Here is a 16,383-nt window from a genome sequence, read left to right on the forward strand (position 1 = left end):
CCTTGATTGGGACACTATACATCGGTTAGAATAGCATTAGCTTTTTTGCTGCTGCATCACAGAGTTGACTCCTGTTATGTTTGTGGTCTACTAAGACCCCTAGATCCTTTCCACTTGTACTACCGGAAAGCCAGGTGCCCCCCCCCATCTTATATTTGTGCAGCAGGTTCTTCTTGCCTAAGTTACCTTTTGACTATGTGGTGTTTTTTTTTTTTGTATATTTGGTATTTTTAAAAATGAACAGTGGTATATAGTATTCTAATCAAGTTGTATCCAGGGACAGTTTTGTGTCTAGCCAAAGAACCAAGTGGAGCAAGCATTTCCAAAAAGCAAACCGCTTTGGAAGCTGAGGTGAGTTTCAAAAGCAGTTTGTGATGCGTCATGGCACTCTGCACTGTTCAAAGGAAAGACCGTTTTAGAGAGCCCTGAGCGCATCTGAACTCTAAAGTACCTCTCTGCATCCCAGGCACAGATGTTCTGTCACCACACCCAAGGCAGAAGAATGCGGCAGCCAATACTTTTACTGACATGAATACGTTGCTTATCTGTTTTCAAGCGTTTCAGCACATAATGCGTAGTGGCCTGTGCACTCTGTTCCTTGAGTCCTCTACGTTTTAAGAAGAAAGCACGCAATATTTATACCTTTCCTTTTTGTCTTCCCTGACAAATGCCTTATGAAATATGTGTTTCTTTATGCTCGCAGAATGCTCTTCTCCAGGACACAGTGCGCAGGGAGTGTGAGGAACGGTATGAGCTCACCGAAGCCTTGGCTCAAGCCAAAGAACAAGTCATGGAGCTAAAGAAACTCGGTGGAAACTTCCAATTGTCACAGTGTTCTCTCAGTCAGGGCAGCCTAACCTCCGCTGCATTGGTCAGCAATCACGGGCAAAGGAGCCCAAACTGTGGGAAAGGAATAACATTCTCGGGACACTGTGGGATTTCAAGAGCCACTAAAGCACCGCTCTCTAATAGGTACAAAAGCAGCATGAACGCAAGCTTGCCTGCTTTGCCTGTGCTGCAGTCCCCAAGCAGAAAAACATCTCTAGATGAATCCAGGAAGAGAATCACAGCAGTTCTAAAAAGACAGATGAGTGAGCTGTGATGAGTCAAGGACTGCGCTCTCTCTCTCTCTCTTTTATCGAGAAGAGTCAGGAAAAAAACAGTGGCATAGGTCATTAGGCCACCTCAGTGTGGCCCGCAGGGGAAAATACCAGATTTTACTGTCGGGCAATTAGCATGTTTCTAGTGCTGAGTGTTGTTGTTTTATATACATGCAACATCAAATTAAGCTAAGCAGTGGTTTTTAATCTCACACATGTTTATGTTTTATGCTGAAATCATGAATCGGCATTTTGCTTAGTAAATGCTGGTGACTTAGGTCTGGTTCCGACTAAAGTAGCAATCTTGTGTATGGGCTTCTGCCTGCAGATGGGGCTTCACATAAAGGATAAACTGAAGAGCAGGGTGGAAATGTTTCCCTACAGCAAAGTAGATGTCAGGGGTGTCAAGCTTAGCCTTGTCCCTGCGTATAGAAAACTAGTGTGGCAAGGAGAAGACTGGGCTAAAACATTTGTGTGTGTGCAGGATATGTATTCAGTCTGAAGTAGTACGATGCAGACACAGATATAGCACGTTAATGAGAATGAGGCCTCTCTACAACGGGTGTAGAGGATATAGTAAATTGATTAAAGTACTTCACACCTACACTATCCTGAAGTGGTATTTTTCACGCTGCGTGCCTCTGTTAAAAAGTTAATAAAAACATGCAAAAATTCCCCCCACCTCACAACCTCAGTTTTTGTCCTATGCATGATTGTACTGTGGTGGAATTGCTCTGTTCAAACGGAATAGTATTCGTAAAGGACCAGTATTTCTCATTCTGACTTCGAGGTTAGATGTGCAAATAGCCAAGCACTGCAGAATGAAGAGAGGTAGCAGAATATTTGCCTGAGGAATAAACAAACTGCTTGTGGGGCAAAGGAAACTACCGCAAAATTTTAAAAACATTGCACTGAGCGGAAGCCAAATCACCTGAAGATGTTGGCGGTGGCTCAGCGATGAGCTGAACAGCCATAAGTTGTATAATAACAGCAAAATTGTTGGAAGTTTTGGCTAACTGAGTGTCAGGAAGCAGCAGAAGCATTAGTTTCAAAAGTTCATCTTACAAGCAAATAAATTTGTGTGTGTGTGTTTATTTTCAACACCTCCACTGCTCTGTACCAACCATATTTGTCCTACTGAGATGCCCCCATCAAACCTAGATTCTATTAAACATGAAGAATCCTATCAGCCAGAACTAGCTTTATCACAATGTTTTCTTCTTCATGTGGCCAGTTATATTATTCACTAAGCAAAGGCACTTTCAGATTTGGTACTGTTTGTGGCACAAACTGTTTTGACAGCAGAATAGCATATTACAAGAGCATGGTTTTATTCTGGAATGTTCCTTTTAGTAAAGGCACATTTTAAAAACAAAAAAAGGCTCCCTCTGTAACTATCGTATCTTTTAAGTGCTCTGCTCAGCGGTGCAGCTAGATTTCACTAACAAGTGTGTGCCATCTCAAGCCAGAATGAAACAGGAATTGTTTCCTTTTAATTTCTGCTTTTACCTGAAGACCGAAGCTAGAAGAAGCTGGAATCATGGTTAATGAATCCAGTGAATGAGAGGAAAAAAACAAGGCATGTCTGGAGTAGGCAGAAAATATTGCAAGGTATTTTATATTAGGATGGATATTTTATTCCAGGGCATACAGGAAGACACTAGCTTCTAACTAGACAGAAATATAAGAACCTTTTATCAGTCTGATCTTCGGACCCGCTAGGCTGGAGTAAATGGATTTAATTAGTCATGATGGAGGCAAAGAAGCCATGTCATATTATCCTAAGTGCATGTTTCATGAAAGAATTCTCCATGGAGCTGCTTCTACGACTGAGGTGATGCTTTTCTGCAATTAGCAGGTGGAATTAGCGCTTAATACAGTGCTATATTTTCCATCAATTCCTGTCTCCCTAGCATAGCCAATAAATCTCCTTCCACAGTATTTACTCAGAAGCAAGCCTGATTCTGCAAAAGGCTCTCTTGAGATTTTTAATTAGGCGTTTCCTGCTTTGGTAGTTGCACGGAGGGTGCCATTTTATGTTGATCCAACCATCCCTAAAGTGGCACCTCGCTCCTGCAATTTTTTAAAAAAATATTTCACTTCCAGTCCTGGGGCAGACCGGTGGGCCCAGAAGCAGTCTTAGGAAAATAAAATGGTGGCTGCCTGGAGCCTTGCCAGCCATGGGCTAGATGTAAGGGGGAGAGAGGGGGGACCCCCACTGCTGCTTCTACCTGGTAAACTTGGAGGGAAGGACAATGGGGATTCTGTGGAAGGTGACTGAGGGGTGAGGAGAGCAGTGGTGGAACAGGAAAGGCAGCAGCAAATGGATGGGAAGAGTACTTTTTAATAAACACAGCTGCAGGGAGCTTTTCATGTGGGGGGCTATAGGGGTGAGAGGATGGGCCTGTTCCGAAATCAGTGGCTTCAGTGACAGGCTGATGAGCACAGTTCCTTCCACCTGCCTTCCAAGAGGGATCTGACCAAATGCCTGCATTAGAGACATCGTAGGAAATCTGAAAAGTGGCTCCCAGGCTTGCGCTGGTGGATTGCCTGGTGCTGGAGTGGAGAGGGGGCTGGGCTGGGCAACAGCGGGCCTTGGGCAACAGTTGGGTCCTGAGGCCCTGGCATCTGACTGGGAATGCTTTGGGCTCATGCTAGGCCTGGAAGTGTTAATTTATTTATTTTTAATCACCCAGCCTCCTACAGTCTGAAGCGGTGTAGTTCACGCTACCAATTCAGAATTCTGTTTTCTTTCAACAAGCCTTGTCGTTTTGCTAATATGTGCTCTTGATTACAGCAACTGGAAGGTATTTATTCCTCCCATAAGTACCTAGTATGTTGCACACACTCCAGAAGCAAATAATAATAATGAGTATTCATTTATGCTCAGTCTTCAGCAGCATCCATCATTTTCTGAAGCACATTATAATAATCACCGCCATCTTTTAAAGAGGTTGTTTCAAAAGCTCTCTGCCAAGGGGCTTTTTCTTTTTCTTTTTCTGGCAGAAGGTTTCTCCTGGAGATACAATTTGTGCAATGGACACCCTGAGCCCCCAATGTCATATTATGAACTCCTCCCTGGACCATAGAATTGTAGAGTTGGAAGGCACCCGCAGGGTCATTTAGTCTAACCCCCTGCAATGCCAGAATCTCAACTCGATAATACACGAGACACAAAATCTCTCCAACAAGGCCCTGCCTTTTTACATTATCTCTGTCCAGCCCTCAAGAGAGACTCTTCTGTCCACTGAGCAAACATAGGGTTACAAATATTGAGTTATTACAATCTAGCCACCCAGAACTCTGTGTTTGTCATGAATTTCTACTGGCACCAGGATAATAAATGACCTGCGTTCTCAATAAATAAAAGGAGGTTCTTTTTGTACCCACAAGGCAGCAAATATCCTGTTATTACAGAGTTACGCCGTTATTTAAACTAGAATATGCAATGGGGGAGAAACAAAATTTCCCCGATTATTAGAACAGAAAGTAGAGAGACGTGTACAGGAACTCATGCTGTTTGATGTTTTGCCACTGCTTTAAGTCTAATAAGCAAGCATCTGTTAAAGGTTCGTTTTATAGTTAATGCAGAGCAAGCAGACCCAAGGAGTTAAAAATATTTCACATAATTCCTTAAGGGACGATGACTGACGCTAACACAAGTCTCAGAATGAAAGCCCAACGTTACTAGTGAACGCTCTGTGCCTATCGCAGGACAGAATGTTTTTTTCATAGGCTCCCAAAACTCTTGACCCCAAAGGGTTAGTAATACGGCACAGCCTATCCAAAGACACCTAGTTCTGGACTGCATCAGCCCAAAGATCACAGCGTGCTGCGTTATTAGCACAAATGGTTTCACACATGCAAAAATGCTGGCTGCAGTTGGCTGCAAAGTCTGGCTCGGAATGAGGAAAGATTAGGGGTGGGGGTGTTTCTGCCAGGGCCAGCCCTACCGGTGGACCAAATGAGCAAGATGCCTCTGGTGGCAGGAGCTGGGGCTTGTGAGAGGCAGCTATAGTGGTGCCTTCCGTCCTGCCATTCTCCCTCAGTCCTCCCCAGCCATTTTCCTTTGCAGGAAAACAGAGCTGGGTGTGCCCTGCCCAGTGCCCTCCAATGGACCCTTCTGCCATGACACAGTCCCTCTGCGTTGAAGCAAGATTCACCCATCAGTTTGGTTGGCTTGTGAGGCGGGGAACGGCGGCTGCCATTTTGTCTCTTCGGGCAGCAAAATTGGGGGTGGGGTGGGGCACAGCTCTGCATGGCTTCTTCCATCTCACGTTGCAGGAGACTGACACAGCGTGAACCGACAGCACTGCCTTCTTAGACATACATTATATTGTTACCAGAGATTCATCACATCATAAAGGTAAAGGTAAAGGGACCCCTGACCATTAGGTCCAGTCGTGGCCGACTCTGGGGTTGCTGCGCTCATCTTGCTTTATTGGCCAAGGGAGCCGGCATACAGCTTCCGGGTCATGTGGCCAGCATGACTAAGCCGCTTCTGCCAAACCAGAGCAGTGCACAGAAGTGCCGTTTACCTTCCCACCTCTTAATCTACTTGCACTTGACGTGCTTTCGAACTGCTAGGTTGGCAGGAGCAGGGACTGAGCAACGGGAGCTCACCCCATCGCGGGTATTCAAACCGCCGACCTTCTGATCGGCAAGTCCTAGGCTCTGTGGTTTAACCCACAGTGCCACCCATGTCCCTTCATCACATCATATTGTTGTTAAAATAACCTTTACACTCTAAATCCTGCTCATTTTGGAAACTTGAACGTATTCTTTGAATAATGAGTTCCCTTCGGCAAGGCACAGCATATACCGTTCCGTCTTTGTACCTTGCAATATCTTCTTGAAAACAGGACTAGGTATTATATTTGGTGCACGATTCAGAGTCCAGCTCTTGTTAGAAAATTAGAGAAAGAGCATTTTTTTTCCTCCCAAGTTATGGCACAGCTGCCAGTATGTTGGGTTCTCCTTGATTACCTCGCAAGCAGTCCTTCAGCGCGATGCTTTAACGACAATGTAGGTTGTTAAGTCTTCTAATTAAAAGGAACGAGTTACTTGGGGGCCATTCCAAACATCAGCTTGCTGAGAGCATAATGAAGATGACATAATGGAACCATAAAAATGTCAAAGGAAAGACTTTAGAGGTCGTTATTGGCTGCAGTTCAAGGAAGGACATGCAATGCACTCTGCATTTTCCTGGGCAACCTGGGTAGGAGATGCTTGTCAAAATGTCTTGTTTATTTCTTGCAGATGCGATAAAAAAAAGGGGGGGAACCCATATTGATTCCAGGCATCAAGGTGTGGGGCAGGGTCCGTGTTTACAGCTGGAGATATTTCGGAGCTTTTGAATGTCTCAATTGCAGCAAAAAGTTGACGAACAATTTAGCATAAATAGGCATTTGATTACATTGAACACATTCCGAATCAAAAGGCCAGCTGCAGGGAACAGCATGATGGAAAAAGGTCTTTAAAGCTCTCCTCGGATTCTTTGCGTGTGTGTGTGTGTGTGTGTAACAAAGTTTCAAAAGGAGGATTGTGTATGAAAGTCAGAGTGAAATAAAAGCATTGATTGTAAAGAGGTCCCCACCTGTCTCATCCTGGAGGTCTGGTTTTGGCACCTGCGGCCGTTTGCAGTCAACAAATGGTACCCCATAGATGGGGGTCAGGATCTTGTTTGCTTTCATTACTGTGCAAATCAAGTATGCTCCTCTACAAATGCTCGACGCTTGTGCGAAACCCCAGAGACATTTACGAGGGGGAGTTGAAACTGAAAGAAGAGAAGCATCTGTATGCAAAGGATTACCAAGGCCTGACACTGGAAATCCTCAGCAACATTGAGATAAAGTCTAGGATTGCAGATCAGCCAGCATTTCCTGGGCCAAGGAGTAATACCATGTTCTGCCAGACAACTCATACTGGGAAGCCATAAATCTCTATAGTCTCTGCTTATATACCACTCAAGTGTGGCCATCGCTCAGCAGTGAAACATCCGCTTTGCATGCAAAAGGTACTCTTTTAATCCCCTGTATCTCTAGGTAGGGCTGGGAAACAGTCTTGTCTAAAGCCCTTGAGAGCTGCTGCCAGTCCGAGTACACAATGCTGAGCTGGAGGGACCAAAAGTCTGACTCAGTATATAAGGCAACCCATTGCGTTCCTCCATATGATTTACTAGGCTCCATCCTAAAGGAGACAGAGACATTTGCAGGGGGGAAACGGTGGTTGTTTTTAATCAAAGCATTAAAATATTAAAAGGTAATAAAGCAAAATGGGGAAAAACTAACCCATGCTTGCGAACACAAAACTGGGCTCATGTCTCAATAAAAATGTGAAGGTGCCTCTAGTGGCTGCTTATACATTGCCAAAGAAGAGGATGCAGCATTGCATAAGAAAAGCATATGCTAATTTATCTTTACACGGTAAATATAACAGAAAGCCCTTGGCTGGAGAGCATCTGAGAAGAAATAGCTTTTCAAGCCCAATTGCAAAAATAAACACAAGAGCCCGCCTTCCTCTTAGAATCTGCTTCACTCTGCCATGTCCTTTTAAATCAAAACATTACCTTTATATTTTTAGATGCAAATTTAGAAATTTAAATATAAGTACAATACCCTCACCAGATCAGGGGGACAGTGAGACCAGGTAACCTATGGAGTCTGCTTAGTTTGCTGTCCAAGAGAGAACTACTAGGGCTGAACACCCGATTTGGCTGAAGCCCATATCCTAAACCAATACCACAGGCTGTTATGACAGATTGGGGAACAGCTCTGACGGACTCTCAAGCCCTACTTGGACACTCCTTGGTACTCACTTTTTCTTTTCACGGTAGAGTGGAGCAGCTTCTAAGAGGAAGGAGGGCTCTTGTGTTTATTTTTGCAATTGGGTTTGAACAGCCATTTCTTACCTTCTCAGAGGCTCTTCAGCCAAGGGCTCTCTGTCTTCTGAAACAAAGCTGTTTCTGTTCACACCAGGTGGGTGCATTTACTAGTGATCCTTGCAAAACTTGTTTGGGCTATGAACCTAGGAGTAAAATCAGCAAGACTCACTTCTGAGTAAGGAAGCAAGCGTGCTTATGATTGCTTCACTGTGATGGCCTGGGGCTCGGGCTCGGAACCAGAGAAGACTCAGTCTGCACCGGATCCTTTGCCTCAGGTATCACCTGAACCAAGTCTGGGGCCTGATCCTGAAGAGTCCCAGTCTGCACAGGTTCCCCTGCAACAAACACCAGCTGGGCCGAGTCAGGGGCCTGAGCCTGCCCTGGCTCCAGATGCGGGGATTACCTCGTTGCCTTGGGCCATGACTTACAGCTGCTCCACTACCGGTTTGGTCAGGGGAGGCTGAGGCGGCTTCTGGGTCTAGTAACCCACCGACATCTCCTGAGCTGCAGAGACTAAGGTCTGAGACCTGAGTACTCGCAGGAGGAGTGCTCGCCTTTGGCTGAAACAGGGAGGTGAGTCACCGGGGATCAAGACTGGCTGTTACCCCGACAAAGATAAAAGGCTGTCGGACCTCGCCCCAGGTTGCGGAAGCAACATTGCTGTATGCTAGATCCTGCCTGAGATCCTGTACCTGTCCATGCCTGGTTTCCTGCCTCGTGTCCTGCCTTGGCCCTGTCGGACTGACTTCTAGCAGAACCTTCGGATTCTGGACCGGTCCTGGACCGCGTTTCACGGGTTACCTCTGGGCCCAGCACATTCACAAAGCTGCAGTTCTAAAAACACTTACTAGGGAGTACTAGGGAGCAAACCTGTTAAATACAGGGAGACTGCTGAGTTTGAACGCAGTGGATTTGGCTGTATGTAATCTCGCTCATTATACAGAGGCAACCAATCTCTATAAAGTCAGGCACCTGACTGTCAGCGCTATTCTTTGCTTCAGAGCAATCAGTTCCGAAAAGCCTGGAGGAATGAAACAGTCTTCACCTGCCGGTGGAAGAACAAGAAGCAGGGAGCTGGCCTAGCTTCTCTAAGAAGGGAGTGCCAAGTCTGGGAGCAACCACCGAGAAGGCCCTCTCCCACGTCGCCATCAAACGTGCCTGTGATGGTGGCAGGATTAAAAGAAGGGCCTCCAACCAAACAATGTGGACACAAATGCATCTTTTAGGGATAAGTAAGCATTAATAATATAATAATTTTATTATTTATACCACGCCCATCTGGCTGTGTTTCCCCAGCCCTTCTGTGTGGCTTCCAACACATATAAAAACATAATAAAACATCAAACATTTAAAACTTCCCAATGCCTTGTAAAAGTTATGTAGTTCTTTATCTCCTTGACATCTGATGGGAGAGCGTTCCACAGGGTGCCACTACCGAGAAGACCCTCTGCCTGGTTCCCTGTAACTTCACTTCTTGCAGTGAGGGGAGCTGCCAGAAGGCCCTTGGAGCGGTATAGTGCCTATATTTGTTAAAATAACATGCGGAAATGCCTTGTATTGTGGAAAAATGCTTGCCAAATATGTAGATTAGTCAAAACAACATTAAAAAGGTGTGTTGGGGGGGGGGGAATCACACTAAACCGATGAATTTTCAGAAGGATTTTTTAACACTGCAAATTTCTGTGGAAATGTACACAACTGAATTTAATGCTGGAAAAGTGAGAAACGGAGAGAAGCCAAAATTGATAGATTTGTTCAACCCGACTACTTACCCTACAATGTACCCCAGCTGTTACAAAGACCAACTACACCTCAGTCTTCCCTTCCCTTCTCTGATGCCTACAGACAGAACACATTCCATGAAAGGGTAAGTTTGTTTAAGAGCCTCGCTCTGCTTTTCTTTTGAGTCATGGAAAGAGGGAGGGGGAGAATGGCCTCATGTCCTTCTCTTTCAATCTGTTCTTTAGGTCAGCTGAATATACAGCCCAACAGCTGCACCGTGTTACTGCATTTCAATTACTTAAATGGAGCGCTCTGTTTTGGTGACACGTTTTATGGTCTTAACAGCCCATTAAAAATGTTCAGGGGAACATTCGCACCTTGCTCAGTGCTTAAGGTGTAGCCACTGCAAATATGTACTCAGCTGACTGACATCAAACAGGCCCACCAGGCACCAAACAGATCCCTAAGATATTAGAGGAGAGGGGAGATGAACCAAAACCACACTCTTTTTTGTAAGTATCTAGGAAACAATACAGTGGTACCTCAGGTTACAGATGCTTCAGGTTACAGACTCCGCTAACCCAGAAATAGTACCTCAGGTTAAGAACTTTACCTCAGGATGAGAACAGAAATCGCACGGTGGCAGCGGGAGGCCCCATTAGCTAAAGTGGTACCTCAGGTTAAGAACAGTTTCAGGTTAAGAACGGACCTCCAGAACGAATTAAGTTCTTAACCTGAGGTACCACTGTACAGCGAATATCTGAGCAGATCAGTAACAAAAATGAAAATTGGAAGTGATATTCAGTGTAACCAAGACTCAGGTGCTGAAAAGAAACTGTAGCTTGAAGCAGAAGCAATGCTGAATAAATATATTAAAATAATTGCAGAGATAAACTGAGTTCTTACATGCAGTTCCGCTGCTTGCTAAAGGGATTCTCAAATATCACTGCAAGATAAACAGCTTATTGTGGAGTCAGTGCAGCTTATGCGCACAAGTTTTTTTGTCCGCACAATGCCATTGTTATGAAAGCTTCCCCCCCCTCACTCCTTTGCAGTTACGTAATGCACAGTTCTCTTTACTGCAGAAAATCTGATAAGTAAAAACAACCTATTATACGTCTGCAGTCGCTAGTCGTGTGGAAACTTCGTAGGTCTTTTCGTGAGGGAGGGCAGTTCGTCCAACGCTGGGCTCAACGTTGGCCATTTTGTTTCCAGGAAAATACGAGCAGGCCTGTTCCTCCAATTGCCACATTGAAGGCATATTTGCATTTCAACAACCCAGTTAGGAGGCTGTGTTCCCTCAAGATCTCCACACAATGTGTGGGGGGGCGGGGGGGGGATTAACTCAGACACTCAGCGCTGTCTTTAGCATATGCATCACTGGGGTGCAAAGATCCACCCAGCACCCCCAAATTTAGTTTAGCCCTCAAATTAACTTTTATTATGCTTATGTCAGACACCACGCTTACACCTTATCTCTTGTTTATGAAAGAAGGGAAGAAAAAGAAACAAACTTTTTTATTTGCTCATTTATTTACAACACACTTATACTTAAGTATACAACACCACCACTCTTAAAGTTATAAGTATTGTTTAGGTACCTACTTAGGAGAAACATCAGTTGTGTCAAGGCAGCTGCTGACCCTGCTGCTGCATAGCAGCTCAATACAATACATAAAATAATATTTTGATGTAAGAGTTAATTTCGCGTGCACGACGCTGTTGAGAATGACAAGCGCCTGTCGTTGCGTCTGACAAGTGCCACTGTTGTGAATGACAAGTGCTGCCGCTGGCGTGGCGCGTCTTTGCTAAATGAGCGCACAAAGTTGAAAGTCCTTTAGTGAAACAGTAGGTATACATTTCGGTAATACCTAGGTATATATGTATTTTATTTTTCTAGCTTGATCAAAATTATTTATTATTTCATAACAGGTAGATAGTTAAGAGCTTAGGTGGTTTCAGTGGCGGGCGCCTGGCGCCCCCCAGAATTTGGCGTCCGGTGCCCTGCACCCCTGGGTAAAGACGGCCCTGCAGACACTATAATTGCACCACCAGAACTCGTGGCGCAGCAAGGCAGCAGCCCAGCAGTTCGTCCAGGGGGAGAGTGTGCATTGCGGGGCAGGCAAAGAGGAACAGCGCAACCTGTTGACGGAAATGGTACTGCGTACCATTGAGTACCACCAGGAAAAAAAGTACTGCTCCTAGCCATGGTGGTTATGCTGGAGAGAGTAATGCTTCTAAATGCCCGTTGCTGGAAGCCATACAAGGGCAGAGAAAGGGCTATTGTGCTCAAGTTTTGCTTGTTTCCCACAGGCATCTGATTGACAACTGTGAGGACAGGACAAGCTATTGGCTTGACCCAGAAGGCTTTCCTTATGTTCTGACAAGGCTGGAGAGCTCAGTCAGAAGAGCATGAGACTCTTAATCCCAGGGTCATGGGTTCGAGCTCCACACTGGGCAAAAGATTCCTGCATTGCAGGGGGTTGAACTAGATGACCCTTCGGGTCCCTTCCAACTGTACAATTCTATGATTCTATGTTTTTAAGCCCAGGGGTCAGCAACCCAGGCAGGCCCCACAAATAACCCAGAGATGCATTTTAAATAAAAGGACACATTCTACTCATGTAAAAACACACTGATTCCCAGACTGTCCGCCGGTCGGATTTAGAAGGCGATTGGGCGGCATCTGGCCCCCGGGCCTTAGGTTGCCTACCCCTGCTTTAAGTCAACATGCCAAATGCACACACAGAACTATTGGATCTGAAGAACTCTTTTGGGAGATGAGCCCCGCTACCAGAATCTGGAAGTAGGCGCAGTCATGTCGTATTGGGCTGGGCCATTCATGGTGCAATTCTATACATGTCTACTCAGGAGTGAATTCCAGTAAATGAAATGGGGCTTGCTCCCAGGTAAACAGGGAGAGGATTGCAGCCTAAGTAAAGGCCGGAGTAGGCTGCAGCTCTCACACAATTTGGAAGATGTGGAAGAGCTGCAATCTTTGTGAAAGGGGCCCGCTGTGTGAAAGATGTAGGAAAGATTTCTGCTTGTTTTTCCACTAGTGAAAGGAGGAAAAGTGCCTGGAGCAATGGAGGGAGAGAAAGAAGGCCCCTTTCCTGAACACTCATCTGGCTGTTAAAGTGAGACCACCCTTGTTATATTTACAGACTAGGGCCCCATCAGGCGACCTCTAGTTTGGGCCTTACAAAAAAAGAAGAAGAAAGAAATCTATGTGGGTTTAGTTAGTATACACTTTTGTTGATTCAGAAAGAATATCGGGTTTCAAACATTCATTGGGGAGAAGGTGAACAACTCTGCAAATGGCGATGGGGTCGGGGTGAGATGACCTGAGAAAGGGTCCTACAGTGCTGGCTTTAGAGGGAGGGGCAGCTGCCTGGGCCCCACACTTCTGGGCCCCTCCAGAATCTTGTACAAAATCCTGCCTGCCTCCTTTATAGTCAAGTCAGTCGCCATTAACTCAGCAACATTGCCAGTAAGCAAATCCCTAATGGTTATTATTTATTAAATTGGTACGATGCCCTTCATCCGTAGATCTTGGGAGAAACCTAGGCATTGGGTTTCTCCTTTAAGCCAAGCCCATCCACACCAGCAGTACACAAGATCCTTGACTGGGAGCTGTCCTGCCCATGCCCAGTTGCCCAGTTGTCCATTTCTCCCAGGACACAAGTAGGGAGGAGGCAGCCATCTTGTTTCACAATGAAATCTCAACAGAGCGAAGGAGATGCTGAGCTTTTGGGCCGTTTCTGTTCACGTAACAGGATCACCTCTGGAGATCACAGCTTATTTCCTCTTTAGTACGACTTGCATTCGTTCTGACGGTTGGTATGATGTATTCAGTAACATTCTTCGCCCCAAGCTGCAATTACCCACAGCGAATGCATTGTGATGCACTCACTGATGATTTCATGGCGCCATCATAGAATCGCAACGTTGGAAGGAACCCTGAGGGTCATCCAGTCCAACCCCCTACAGGATTCCCAACCGATGCAGGAATCTCAGTCCTATGGCGAGACCTGCCTGGTTGAGCAGCTGAGGGTGCAGCAGATCTCTGGCTGAGCCTGGAGCTTCCTGGATCAGCCAGAGATCTGCACCAGTGCAACTTGATCACCCTGACTCATCTGGGGCCGTTTTAGCAAAGTTTGCAAACAGCTGAGAAAGGGAGGCGAGAGAAGCAAGGAGGGCAAGGGGTTGTTTCAGTGACAAAAGGGAACCTGGAGAGATGTGAGTGCCGGCAGCGAGCTGCCCTTTAAGCTTCTTTTTTCTAAATAGCTCGGTGGGTGGCTGGTGCTTGTTCATGAAAGGAAGGTTGACCTTCTCCATGGAGGGGGTCACCGGGAGGCGCAAAGAGGGTCTTGCTGGCTCGTCCTCCGTGTCAAGCTTCTCAGAGGGGGGAATTCTGAAAGACACCAAAAGGGCGCGATTTGGGGGGCTCTTCTGAAACAAAGCTCTATGGGTGTCTGTCTGCCGAAAGGCTGAGGTAATAAATCTCTCAGGGTCGGGCCAAATTAATTAATTTTTTTTAAAAAAAGAAAATCACAGACTTGGTGGGAGGGTCAGGGAGGGTTTAAACGGCTTATGCAAAAGGTTAGCCTTCTTTTCTGAGATGGATTCCTGATGCTCCTGCAGGGAGAAGGGAGATGGTAGATCCCCCTAGCAAAGGTGGAAGTTAAAACTAATATAAACGCCATTGTCAATAAAGAAAACATAGGCCTTGCAGCAGAACAAGGCGACTGAGTGCTGAGGTTGCAGAGTGGGTTCTGAGAAGGAGATCACACTTCTGAATTCTTCCTTAATGTGAAACTCCAGTCAAATGTAAAGCCAGCAAAGCAGGGAAGATAAGAGGCTAGGCTAGCTATATTTCTGCTGTGCTGATTTTTCTACGTATTAAAGAAAGAGCATGGAGGAAACATGTAAAAATGGTATATCCCGCCTGCAGTCAGAAATGGTGCAGTCCATTCACACCTTGCTGTACTGCTTGGAAGAATTCTGAGAGGTTGAGTTGACTATACCACTCGAGGTTGCAGGTGCGTGAATCCCATCGTTGTTCCCTGACATTAGCAAAAGAAAAACGAAAATCCTTGTAAGAAGAGGACAGCACAGCAGGGAGAGAACTGGGCTAGAAGAACCTTTCTTCCCGATGTGCTGATTTTCTACTTGCGTGGAATTTTCTTATTAATAAGCAACTAGGAACTGTCTGCAGTCCGAGGCGGTACAGCAAGAAAAGCCCTGCTGGAGAAGATTAAAAGCCTATCTCGTCCACAGCAACCTGTTGTTTCCCACTCCCTTAGTTCTGCTGCTTATATAAACCAGGTCCTAGATGGCAAGCTCAGTCTTAGCTCAGCGAACATGAACAGAAGTAGGAATAGAAAGCCATTGGGGAGGAAGCAAGGGCACCTAAACCTTGTAACAATATTTGCAGAGCCATGGGGAGGTCTGCTTAGCACACAGGGAACTGTAGGAATCAGCTAGTCATAAACCTGAAGTCATCTAAGGCATAATTCACCAGCTTCTTCCTTACCCTTGGCAAGCTCCTGCAGCCATCCCATCAAAGCATTTTATTGTGACTTTCCAAGGAACAAACTGTTAATTCTGGTGATGCTCTGTTCTTCTTCCAGAAGTCAGAGGTGCCTCCCAGTGGCAGAATGCAGGCTGAAGTGAAGCAAAGGAGGGAAACGTTTATATTATCACCTGCTTTTTTCATTATATTGCATGTGGTTTGGTGGCATATGTGAATGCATTCTAAATTCAGGGAGTTTGCTAAGAGCCATATTTATTTCAACAGCAACAGTATTGCCTGACTTACTTGAGAACCGGACAATACTTTGTTCTGAAAGTTGCATACATGAACATTTCTATTTTTTTATTTCAAGAAAATTATATCCCACTTTTTAAAAAAAAACTTTCAGCAGTTTATCTCTAAGCGAAATGAGGTACGAACAAGAATCTATTATCTAGATGTGAATTTTTCACCACGAATTGTTTAAAAAAAATTAAATAATTCAACATTTGTCACCAATTGCTATAAAAGTGTTTCATTTCAGTTTGGGCTGAATTGTGTTCACAATCATGAGCATTGATATGTAGCTTTTCTTAAGCACTCGAAACATTTAACATATTTGAGCATTTACAGGTCAAGTAAGGTGAGCCTTTAATGTCATCCCAATATTGCCTATGCAGGGATGAGTCTCAACAATGATGTTTTGCCATACATATCCTGGCCAACACACAGAACTGATCAGGCATCTCCTAGCAAATACATAATGTGTGTGGGGGGGGGGGGTTTCCTATGCTAGGAGAAGAAGGGAATTTTGGAACTCACAAGGGCATATTTTAAAGGCCTGACAGCCTATATTTCCATGCTTTGCTACATATTTCGCAATTTAAAATCTCTGCTAGGGTTATGTTACCAAAGACTACTTGCCCCAAACTTGGTTCTTGGCATCCAGGAATTCTCTTTTATATCTATATTTATTTTTTCCTTGCAGTCATCAACATCTCCCCCAAAAGTAACAGAAGGTTGGATGTTCCAAGGCTGGAAGATAACTTTTAGCAATGGAAAGTTTGGGCAAACAAGATGGAGAGGGCAGGATGTCCTCTGTGCTCTGTTCCCTCGAGGCTAGAATAGAAATGGAAACATCATAACTTGCTCACTTTAAAACT

General features: G+C 45.2%; 1 protein-coding gene and 1 long non-coding RNA gene across 2 annotated transcripts in view; one reads left to right on the top strand and one right to left on the bottom strand.

Moving 5' to 3' along the window:
• LEKR1 (leucine, glutamate and lysine rich 1) overlaps positions 1-1,789 on the top strand; it is a 75,693-nt gene extending 73,904 nt beyond the window's left edge. The window contains exon 12 of the mRNA XM_083504212.1: positions 704-1,789. Coding sequence (XP_083360338.1) covers positions 704-1,102 — 399 coding nt within the window. The 3' untranslated portion in view covers positions 1,103-1,789. The remainder of the gene's footprint in view (positions 1-703) is intronic.
• An 11,412-nt stretch (positions 1,790-13,201) lies between these two features.
• Positions 13,202-15,371, bottom strand: LOC310707502. The gene is made up of 2 exons (XR_014526519.1): positions 15,242-15,371; positions 13,202-14,771 (listed from the first exon to the last, which is right to left on the bottom strand). It is a non-coding gene; the product is annotated as an uncharacterized lncRNA (long non-coding RNA).
• Between the last annotated feature and the right edge of the window lie 1,012 nt (positions 15,372-16,383).

This window comes from Podarcis liolepis (assembly GCF_965112155.1).
Source record: "Podarcis liolepis genome assembly, chromosome: 5".
NCBI lineage: Eukaryota > Metazoa > Chordata > Lepidosauria > Squamata > Lacertidae > Podarcis > Podarcis liolepis.